This window comes from Simochromis diagramma, unplaced genomic scaffold, assembly GCF_900408965.1.
Source record: "Simochromis diagramma unplaced genomic scaffold, fSimDia1.1 OVJJ01000321.1, whole genome shotgun sequence".
NCBI classification, from domain to species: Eukaryota; Metazoa; Chordata; class Actinopteri; order Cichliformes; family Cichlidae; genus Simochromis; species Simochromis diagramma.
Genome location: NW_024386772.1, coordinates 3,821,734 through 3,833,821, shown reverse-complemented (window position 1 = coordinate 3,833,821; position 12,088 = coordinate 3,821,734). Strand labels below are relative to the sequence as shown.

The following is a 12,088-nucleotide window of genomic DNA, read 5'->3' as shown; positions in this document are numbered from 1 at the left end:
ACAGCCCCATCATGTTAACATGCAATGAAGTAACATGATCAGACACTTAACAGCCAGGTCGGGACTGGAATATTACATAGTGATTGCTGAGTGTATAATGTAGTACCCCTAAACACACATAGACCAAAGGTCATGGTACAATACTGGTTAGACCGCTCACTGGCAGCAGTAAGCAGCAGGTGCTGAAATTTGCTTTCATGGCTTACAGTGTGTATGTAGTATTACAGGAACCATCACTAAGCTGCAACTTGCGCCTCATTAAAATTCCTCTTGTAATAACAGTGAGACGGAGTTATTTCCTCTTTGACTGTAATTATCAGGATGTGCCAATAAATTCAATACTAAAGTGTCGCTTACAATTATATGTAAAAGAAAAAAAAAAGGAAAAAAAAGTTCCTTTTACCAAACATTATTTCCCCAAAATTGTATATTTAAAAAAAAAAACAAAAAAAAACCTTTTGGATTGTTAACGTTGTTTTCCACATAAAGTGAAATATTTCATGCTTTTGTCATTTTAATTTGAGAAATTATAATAAAATCAGATCTCTTGAGTCGGTGAGATCAGGTCCAGCTTCTAAAACTCCGTCACCATGTGGTCGGGGCTCCGTCACCATGGATTGTTGCATTGCTTTGAATGTTTTCCGTCCACTGAATGTGTGTTATCGTTGGTAATCAGGCCCATAGACAGAAGTCCAGGTTGCTTTGATAGCAACCCTCAGCTCATGTGTATTTTTGGGTCGGGTGTTCCTCATCTTCCTGTTGACAGTAGCCCATAGATTCCATGTCAGGTCAGGCATGTGTGCTGGCCAGTCAAGCTACAGTAATAACATGGTCAGCAAGCCATTTGGTAGTAGCTGTGGCATTGTGTGCTAAGTCTTGCTAGAAAAAGAAATTGGCATCTCCATAAAGCTTGTCAGCACATGGAAAGCTGAAGGGCTCTAAAACTGGTTGCATTGATTTTGGACTTGATAAAACCACCAACCAACCACCACCAACACCAGCTGATGATATGGCTGCAGATGTTGCAGAGCCTTCACAGATGGTGGAAACTTCACCCTGGACTTCAGACATCATGGATTCAAGGCCTCCCTACTTTCAATCTGTTTCTTTGGACCGATGATTAAGGTCCAGTTCTTTTTCTCCTTCCCCCAGGTAAGATGCTTCTGGATCAGGAGTGGGTTGATATTAGGACAGAACCTTTAAAAGGATGCCTGTGTATGGTGTTTACAACAGTATTAACATATAACTCCACAACACTGTAAAAATGTATCTTATCTTCAAACACAAAACAGTACACTCACTATACTAACTATAAATGTATGCTAATGTTATATTTAATTATTTAATATAACTGACAGTAAATGTGAGTAAAATCTGGACAAACAGACTAATTAGAAATTAGAAATTGCTATTTACAAGCTTGAAGTGCAGCAGCATTTTTGATAAACTTTGCTCCAAGTTCTTTGCCACGTGCGCTCAAAGCAACTGCAGATAGATGAGATTTTTGGGTTGACGACAGCTCCCCGGTGGGTAGACATCTCCCACTCGCTGTACAGAAAATAACCCCCTATAGCTTGTGTCAGTCAGTTTAAGCTGCAGTTTAAAAAGTCAGTCAAAGTTCATCGGGTTGCTGAGGTGACAGGACGAGTCCTTATTTGCAAAGGGTCACCACAGTGTATGGATCTACACATGTGACTTGGCACAGATTTTTACACCAGATGCTTCCTGATGCAGCCTGATGCAGCCCTTACAGGGATTTGTGTCTCCTCCTGGTCTTTCATGTATTAAGCAGATATGCTAATGACTCCTCTATGATGCCACTACAAGGCTAAGCACTGATATGCCCTGTGGATGTGAGCATATGCCAATTAGCCAAAACATTAAAACCGCTGACAGGTTGCATGAATAGCACTGAGTTTCATGTTGAAATGCAATGTTCTGGCAGAAAATTTGCACGTTTCCAAATTCATCTTGATGTCATTTTGACATGTTGACCTCACCGCCGCCCTCCTACCATGGCAATGACACTCCCCAAAGGCAGTGGCTTCTACCAGAAAACAAACACAACAAAGTAGCAAAGATTTTGAGTTCCAGACCTGCCAAATCCAATAGATTGACAGAAGCCACATGAGGCAATCCACAGAACACAAAGTATCTGCTGCCAACGTCCCTGTTTGTCTACATCCATGACACAAAGAGGTTTGGGCACATTGCTATATTTTTTCCCCCGTTCTTTAAACTAGATACTTAAATTTCTCAGTGCTAAACGCTATGTAAGCTCTGGGGTTTACCTCGTGCATGTGCTCAGTCCATGTGTACGCAGATAAGTTTGCATACTTGGGATGTATTTGCTCATCTCCATCAAGCGATCCCAAGAAAGGATCAGGAGTTTCAAGTAACAGGACCATCCCTTTGGATGGCCGGTACATCCAACCCAAACTCGTGCACCTCCCCTCTCTACTGATTTGGAAGTTAATAAGAGTGACACTCCGGAGATGCACAGGCACTTTCACAGGACGTCCCCGATTGATGCCAAACTGCGCCGTGAGAAACACGAGAATCATGCCCGTACCCGGGAAAGCAGGTAAGAAATCAATCTCACCTGAGTCTTTATGAGCATCGTGTCTTCAATATGTCTTTCATGACATTTGAACTGTCGTAGTCAATATTCTAAAGCTCGAGTACATTATACTGTGATGCATTTAAGGACAAATACGGCAGTTCAAATGTTTGACTTTCAAATGTAATGTGACCCAAATGTTTTTGTTTGATTGTTTTTTTGTATGTTTTAAATTAAGGTGGCTCAGGAGGTAGAGCAGATCATCTGCTAATTGTAAAGTTGGCGGTCTGATCTTTGGCTGCAGCAGTCTGCATGCCAAATTATCCTTGATACTGAAGCCTGCGCTGCTCAGTGTGATTGTTATATAGAATGCACTTAGGCAAAGAAAAAAGTGCTTTTGTGAATGAGTAAAAATGCATTATCTAAGAGGCAGTTCATTTACCATTCCTTATGGACTTTAAAAATTTTAATTACAGTCTGTCACAGTGTGTTATTACTGATTTATTATGTGTTTTATATGTTGTTTATTTGACGTTGTTAAGTTACCTCACGCTGACCATCCCTGGACGTTAGCTGGGAGCCAGATATCCTTCCTCACCTTGGATTGTGCCAGTTTGTTGTGGTCCATTAATCATGTCAACAAAGAGCCTCTCGCCGGGTGGTGATCGTTTCGTCAATGTCACAGCCTCGCCTGCAGTTTCAGTGCTCATATTTCTGTCTGTCTTTCTTGTTTCTGTCCCTAAGCAACATGATACACCTGTCCAAACACGCCCACGTTGCTTCATTCTCTGTCTCCAGCTAGAGGAAGATATTTCATATATCCATATCCTACCTGCTTCTTATGGATTTTTTCAGTGTTTCCAATTCCATAATAGCTTACATAACCCAAGTCACCCGCTCTCCCTCCGTCTCCATCCTCAATTGTTGCTAATCCGTCCTCTGCTGCCACAGTAATGAAGTGTGAAATGCTGCACAGTAATTCAGGGACCAAAATGCAAACGCTCATCTTGGTGTTATTTATGGCTGTTTGATTTTGCCTTTATGTAACATATAGCACCCGCGGCTTCTGCAGCTTGTCGTCTCCTGGAGGAATAAGTGCCATTAAAAGTTTAATTTGTCACCATAATGTACATGAATGCAAGCGTAATGTGGCAAATCTAACTAACTAATGTGATTAGCTAATCTTTGATGCATAAAAATACTCTAAACATAATTAAATAATTCAAAATGGAAATTTGTTATGGGAGCCTACATACTTGTATTAGCCCTTCAAAAAGGCCTTTTCCTTCTGAGTGTACTTTATGTCCTTCCAATCTCCATCTCACATGTGCGCTCGTCACCCATAGGGCTTCCAGCCAGGAAGTTTTGACACTTGACAGGAACTAGAGGGATGATCCTGGATCTCCCTCCACCTCATCTCACTATCTTCTGATCTTGCTGTCTCAGTGGGATGCTCTGAACCCGATCTGTGCAGATAGCTCTGTCCCACTGAGAGAGGAATCTGGGGAGGGGGTGAAAAAAGAGGTTTACCTCGTGACACTCCAAAACAAACACTTCTTGTGAAACACTGTGAGAGTCGCCGTTGACCTTTCCAGCTGGACTGAGCTGAGTTCGAGCGCTCTTGGGGAGGGCACCAGAGTTTTAAGTAAAATCTTTCAGGGAATCTTTCTCGTTTTAAAACGGTCAACTTGCTGAAACTCCTCCTGAGAAATGGCTTCCTCCAGATATCCATCCATTACAACCTGCAGCTTAATCATTAGCCGTCCCTTTTATGGCCTCACTGCCCTTAAATATTTTTATGCCAGACACCTCACTCTGTTCCCTCCATGTCTCTATTGCTGTTGTGTCAAGTCATCAATCTTCTGGGGAATCTGTTTATCCCAGCGGGGCTTTCTTGTTTATCCTGCTGAGTGTAGACAGGAATCCAGAGATGTTTAACCTTCACGGTGCAGCCAGAGATCTGGAATATTTCCAGTAACCCAACTTACTTACTGATGGCTTGATATCTTGATATCCAAGATTATCGGAGATGTTCAATTTATTCCCTTCGGACAGTTGCCAGGGACATCATATTTGGAGATGAATTTAATGACTGTTGGTCCCTTTTTAATCTGTCCAATAGCAATTCCAGTAAAAATCAGAATGAAGGCTTTTCTTGTATTGTGTCCCCATCCCACCTGCTGTGTTCCTTTCTGAAAGAGCTCAAAGGACGAGGGAGAGAAAGACCGATGAAGTGATCTGTCACCAGCGACTTTCTGCTCCCACCGTTTCCAATGATGACTTCATGACCTTCACGATACCCTGCTTCATCCTGCCAAATCTCTGTCTGCCCCATCCATCAAGGGTGCAGCATTATGCGAACGCATCAGTCTATTAAAACGTTTGAGCTTGTGCATTGTAAACTGGCAAGCTTGCTGTTGAAGTCAATCATGACATGTGGACAATATCCAAACTCAAACCTCGTCTGTAACTGAATCCTACTACTCAGTAGGGTTTAATTAATATGTCTGCATGCCCAGCCAATTATCAAATTCTCTGGCCTTAGTGATGTTGATCAGGTAATTGTTCTTGGCGTAATGAGCTCCTGCAAAACAATACCTCAGCATATATTTAGGTTTTAATTGAAGCACCCAGTGACACACATTACTTTACCTATTGAGGAAAAGCCAACACATTTAAAGTTGGCCCACTCCTCTTCTGGAAACCCTACCTCGGTGCATTAGCCACAGTAAAGAGAATTGCAAGCCAACACATTTCAGAGAAAGCAATGCCACCCCTTCAATTATATCTGATGTTTGCAGATGTTATGCCAGGCCATCATTTGTCCTTCTGGTTGTCACGCTGCTGGCATCCTCCCCAGTGGAGGGTCACACAGGCCGTAGAGGTAAAGTTTCCCCAGGCTCAGATACGTGTCGGATTCTCCTCTTCAGACATAGGGAAACCCCTATGGGCTCAGAAGTCACCTTTCTAAAGACACGGGATCCAGTGCATTTGCATTCCTGTTAATAATCTAAACTACACACAGGATAACCATTATAATCAAAAACAGCTTTAAAGAGTTTGTAGTTCATCCCATTAAATAATCTATACAACAAAAGAGGGAAAAAAATAAAAACATAAGGACAATGATTAAAAAATAATAATAAATATAAAAATCAACTAAACCTGGAGATATATAAACTCAAAGTGAACATGTATCAAGCTGAAGCATGAATTTATCCGATTTATCCTGTCAAGTTTATGTCCTTCCTCTGTTTAGGCTTCCAAAATGAGCTAATGCTATTAAAGAAGAAATTACCACTACAAATTCATGTTCAAAACATCTTTGTATTGTGTTTAAGAGATAGTAACTGACTGAAGGTTAACTCAGCCAAGCTGTACTTTCATATGATAGCAGTTTGTACCACAAGATGATGCAGCAAGTCAGTATCACCTTTATTTAAACAGGCAAAAGAACAAATGGTGGTGTGGGAAAACGCTGCCCCCTGTTGGTAAAACCTTTAGTTAAAATTGGCAGACGGGAACTACAAACAGTACCTTTAACAAATAAAGTTTACAGGTATATGAGGATTTTTATAAAACAGGATGCACTGTCGCTGCGTAAAACACCCAACAAATATTTAAAGGAGTTAAAATCAACTAATCAAATTACGTCATAATACTGAAGTTAAAAATACTCCTGCACTGGATGCTTTTATTTTCTTACATTATTTTTAATTCAAGACTTTTTATGAAGCCTGCAACTGGGACTGAATAAGTATACAACAAAGTAAAAGTAATGTAATTCTGGCCATTCAACAGATATTATACAGCTTTAATAAAAGCACAACTTTCAAATTAAGTTTTTATGTACTGACCCATACAAAGCCTCCACTCTGCAGGAAGTACTAGATCACTAAAAGCAACGACTTATACAATTATAATTGAACAATCAACCCTTAATCTACATGTCCTCACCAAATGGCCAAGCCTTAAATCTTTACTATCATTTTTAGTGGAGATGAATGACAATCAGGGATTCGGTCATAATACTGCCATAAAACTATATTTCAGTCTGTTACAGCCTCTTATGGTATAAAAATGAGGGGAGGGAGAGCAGAGTTTAAGTAGGGTGAGGTTTAGTTTAATTAAATTGTCTTGATTTTTTCTTAAAAAGTGAAAGAAAGCATGTTTTATGACTTCTCATTAAATGTTCATAGCTTTGAACAAAGTTATACCCTCCATATAGGACGTCAGAAAAACGAGCCTGTTCTGTCTTATTTTGTTAGACAAATCAGATAAATACCGGGATGTAACAGTCTGTTAAATGAGCGTGAATCATAAAATAATCGAATCGTTTTCTGTGTGAAATCTGAGAGACTGTAACTTGACATACGCAGAGGCACGATTGATGACCGGACGGGTGAGGGATCACAGTTTTCTCCGAACGTCAGAAGACGCAGTGACTCACAAACTGGAGGAAGAACAAACGGAGAGCCTGTGACACGATAAACACGCCCACAGCGGTGGGAAGGAAAAGCATCCCACAGAAAGTCTATTCTTAGAATCAGCTTCCTGTCATCAGTGGCCATGAACGGTGTTCCCAGCAAATGTATGCGGAGTCCCATACGTTGAAACCAGAACCTCGAAAAGCATGAGGGAACTCCATGAATCAGTGCTGAGCCGACATTTCACGCATACCCCTATGTGATCTACAATGTGTTGAGAGCAGCAGGTGATTAACTGCAGCTGCAGTGCTGGCAGACACTATGAAGAAGGTGCAGCCTGTAGAGGAAGATGAAAAGGTTTAAAGTAACCGCCGCTGCCACCCTGGGCATCGAGCTTTCAGCTTTTTGTCATATAAGCTCATGTGAGGAATCATGTCTGAGGACAGGCTGTAATTCCATATACAGTGTCTGTAGTAGACAGCAGTGAAATGATGCTCTCGTTTTCTTTTCCAGGGAGAAAAAACAGTAGTGCTACAGAAGGTAAAAACCAGCATGGAGTCCCGCTGTTGTGAAGGCTTTGCATGTGGATATTAATGCATTAAATTAAATCAATGTGTCATTATTTATCCACTCTTTCCTCCTCTTTTCAGTAACACTGCCACCATATGAGCCCAATATCCCCGAACCAACCACCAGGGCCGACTTCATGAAATGTAAGGCTTTTTATTTTAATATGAAGCTCCTGAGTAAAGAAAAAAAGATGAATAATTAATAATTAAGTAATGTCACGCCATGCTATTTTTTTTTTTTTAATTCAAAAGAATTATGGAGCAAACTTATTAAGATGATCAAAGATTAAAATAATAATGGTCAAAGTTTGTTCCACATAAAATGGTTAATGAATAAAAATTTAGAAAGTAATCGTGGTGTAAGACTTAGATACCAGATCACTTAATACCAAATTCAATTAGTCTATTACACTTTTTAATATGTATTTAAAAGGTTATTACATGTGTCCCAGAACCAGTCACTAACCACATTATTAAATAAATATGTAACAGCATACTCACAAATGTTATATCCCACAGAAACAGCGCACCACTTAAACGTCAAATGATTCAAAGTTGCCTCGTCACTTGCCAATAGTTGCTTCTAATGTTTATTATTATGCCTGTTTTTTTTGGCTGTTGTTGTTTGGGGGGGGGGGGGGGGGTTTAGACCAGGCTGACTGTTAAAATAGGGTCAGTAAATATTATTTACCCTGCTATACTCACTGCTCACACAGTAAGCAGCTGATTCTGAGAAAGACTGTAGGGGAGCACTCTGCAGGGGGCTGACTCTCATATAGCCCAACTTTTTTTTTTAGGCTTTTCCAACCCTGAGATTCATTCACTCACATTGCTGAGTTAGATTACATCATCAGGTTACTGATGTTGTCAGCAAACATGTACTATAACATGATCCACATTGGAATAAATTATAAGTATAATACTGTATTTGCGCAGGTGTGTCCTCAAAGTGGGTGTCAGTCATACAGTGGGCCCACAGCATGCCTTAGTTTATCCTTTTTTCATTTTTCTTTTACTCAAATGGGACAATAATTTACAAAATAACTGCTGAATGAAATAAGACTTTAAAAAAAATAGCGACTGAGACATTAAACTTTTCCCAGACATTTCTACACAAACCTCTTTCTGCAACCTTAGACGATGCCCCCTGCTGTCTGTTAGACAGAATAAAGGTTTATAGCACTGACTTTCTTTTTCAGACCCAGGAGTTAATCTTTACCAAACAAAGCTAGTAATGAGAAGCAATAATGAACGAAGGAAGGATGTTAAGGGTCATGAGGAGTTCAGAGAATCTGACGGCACTGGCACTTCATGTTTGCTTGCTTGTTAAAGCATCAGCCTCAGCTTTAGCTGCTCTTCCTTGGGTCCGACCTACACACACAAACACGAACAAGCTGGTTCTACTGGTTCACCTCCACCTGTTTAACTTACCATATCATTGATCATCTAATGCACAGCTAATGTGGGTGATTTTACTCTGCAGGGTTGAAACTACAATGTCCCAAAAATGGATCCCAAAAACTGCCTCTTGAGTTCTTACCATGTTGTTTCATGCAGGCTGTATAAATGAGAACCACCCTCTGAAAAATATCACTTTAATACTAAGGAAATTAAAGGAATGCCTGTCACACTGTCCACACATACTTGGGATGATCCAGTGTATCCACCTTCTTTTTTTTTTTTAAAGGCATTTTGTGGATAAAGTTAAATTAATTATGCTAAAAGGGTAAGGTGGGGTGGGTGGATAGGCAAGTAGGTAAACCTAAGTTTGCAGTGTTCGTAGTTCACCTGCCAGTTTAACGTAGCCCGTCTTTGAAGGGTCACTTGTCACATTAATCAAGTCTTTCCTCAACTCTCACTCCGAGTATCCCCAAAGTGAGAGAATTTTCCACATTTACCCAGGTGCTATTCATTAATATAAACTACTAATACTCCCAATAACACACTGGATTTGACAGAGCTACATGGTAATTCACAATATTTTCCAAATCCTAATCACTCCAGGAGCACTAAAACGAAGATTTTTCTCTTATAAACAATCAAAAAACAGCTAAGTCAGCTATAAAAGCTTGTATGTAGAAACTCAACACAACAAAAACTTACACATGTTAGAAAATCTGTAATCACAGAAACAAAAAGAAAAGTGAAAAAGCAGTGGAGGAAGTAAACTGCGCAGCAGGGGTTGTGCTCCTAAATTGACATCATGGTCAATGCGCTGCTTGTACAGTTTAACTCTGAAAAATAGACTTACAAGTATTGCACAGGGGTGGTACTGGGCTTTTCACTGAAACTGGGATGGAAGATCTTATGTGGCAGTTCAGGGAGTGTAAGAGACACTGCAAAACATCAGTGACAGAAAACTCTCGCTGGCTGCTCGGTACAAAACAGCAGGAAGCACATTCTTCTGTCAGATGAAACCAAGATAAAGTTATTCGGCTCAGAAGGGGTCCGGCGTGTTTGGCAAGAACCTAGCCACGACTTTCACAATGAATGCATCACAGTGCTGACAGTGAAGCATCGAGGTGGTAGAGTGCCAAAGGTTCTGGGGACATAGCATTTCTAGATACCCTTGGATAAGATTCCAGGAGCCTGTCAGAAGAGGAACGGTCCAAAACAAAACAGTTTCTATGTCATAAAAATATGACATTTAACATCTTTGGGTTACTTAACAGAAAAGTAAAACAAAGAGAAGCTGAACACAGCTGTCTATGAATAATGACGAACACCTGTCCAGATGTTTGGTGAGAAGGCCTGAATCTGTTTTAATAAAGGCAAAAGTAGTATTCAAGTATTCATGCAAGTACATGCACAAGGATGTACTTACGATGACAAAATAATGTTTATGTAGTGGAGGAGGGAAAATTACAATAATGTGGAATAAATGCAAAAATAGTTAATTAATATTACTATTTTAGGTTCGTGCCCCCAATTAAATCCAAAGATATCAGTTAAACATAATTTAAGCCAAAAATCAAACAGAAAAGTTGCACATTAATACTCTGAAAACTGCAACAACAGAAATTTAAGATCAAGGTTTTCGTTTTCTTTCTCAAAAATCTAATTTCTGAGTTGGATTCAGTAGATCTCGAAACTTAGACGTGCAATTTTAAAGTTGAAAGTCTTTAATTTTGGGTTACTCTGAAAGACAGCCACCAGTCCATCACCAGCCTCCCGGTCTCAGTTTGTATTTTTGCCCTCCCCTTTCCTCAGATTGGATCCCCCTCTCTTTCGATGACAGAACTGCAGAGAAACTGTTGTGGATTTCAGAGGGCGGCTCTAAGGTGGCTCGTACATCAGATGCAGTGTGCCCTTATCCCCAGAGACCTGAGAGATACGACCACTCACCACAGGTAAGCTTGGAGTTAATCATCGTTCTGGGCATTATGGGAACAGGCTCGGGGGCCCATCAAAAGAGGCAGGAAGTAAAACTAACAGGAACCAGAACTTTATTTAAACTTTTGGTCTTGGAACCAGCATGTTGGTGTTTTTTTTCCTGTATGTTAAAATCAAAAATGACTAGAGTCTTCCAAGTTAATATCTTGATCTGACAACAACAATTAAGAATCCAGAGACAGTTTACCATAATTAAAGACAAGCAAATTTAAAGGTTCAGAAGTGCATCTACTGGGGAAAAAAATGTATTAGGAACATTACTTCATCAAATTGCCTGCAAATCAAATCAATAATTCTGCTCATCATTTAATTCTTGAAGCCATTTTTTTGTTGCTAGCTTAATTTCCTACTATGGCTCGTCTAACCTTTAGGTGCTGTGCAAGGAAGGGCTGCTGGGCCATCGAGGGCTACTGGGAGGTGGAATACGACGGCTGGGTGGTGATCGGGGTGGTCAGCGAGAGCTCACCCCGGAAGATGCAGGACGGACCCTGCGGCATCGGAGAGAACAAAACCTCCTGGGGTGCCGGCTGGTCTGGCTCCTGCTGTCAGATCTGGCACAATGCGGAGAACGTGGACATCCAGATGCCCCTGTCCTCCACCATGGGCGTCTACGTCGACCAGCCCGCAGGCATCATAAAGTTCCTCTTGGTGGAGGGAGAGGCTGAGAAGGAGGTGCGGCTGATTCACAAATTCAAAGAAAACCTCCAGGAGAAGGTCTTCCCTGGATTCTGGGTTGGCACCAATTCATTCTGCCTTATTCGGAAAAAGGATCAGTGATACAGTAGAATAAGCAAATCGGGGGAAAGGGAGGGAGGGTCGCGTATCAATTTAAAAAGCAGGGGGAGATGGGGATCTTGTGATGTTTGGGGAACACGTGCTGTAACCATTTCTGCTTTCTCTAGTGCATGAAGAAAGCTTATTGGTTTCAGACAGTCCCCAGAGATGCCCAAATGTTGTACTAACAGGCATTTATCTGTGTTATTTAAACTTAGAAGAATGGGCATTTAATGGTATATTTCAATCCAGCTGGGACTTTTCATGAGCTAGACTGCCTGTTTTATTCAGTCTGGATGTTTTGTATGTGCCAAATGTAGTCAATAAACTCTCATATTGTGTAATAACACTGAGCTCTTCTATTA

At 40.6% G+C, this 12,088-nt stretch overlaps 1 protein-coding gene across 1 annotated transcript; it reads left to right on the top strand.

Annotated features, from left to right (window-relative positions):
* The first annotated feature begins 2,271 nt into the window (after positions 1–2,271).
* On the top strand, positions 2,272–12,076 carry zgc:195001 (uncharacterized protein LOC567531 homolog). The gene is given in 6 exon segments (XM_040043455.1): positions 2,272–2,584; positions 7,501–7,527; positions 7,638–7,700; positions 10,767–10,906; positions 11,321–11,353; positions 11,355–12,076. Coding segments are annotated over 6 exon segments (921 nt in total). The 5' UTR covers positions 2,272–2,298; the 3' UTR covers positions 11,727–12,076.
* The last annotated feature ends 12 nt before the right edge of the window (positions 12,077–12,088 follow it).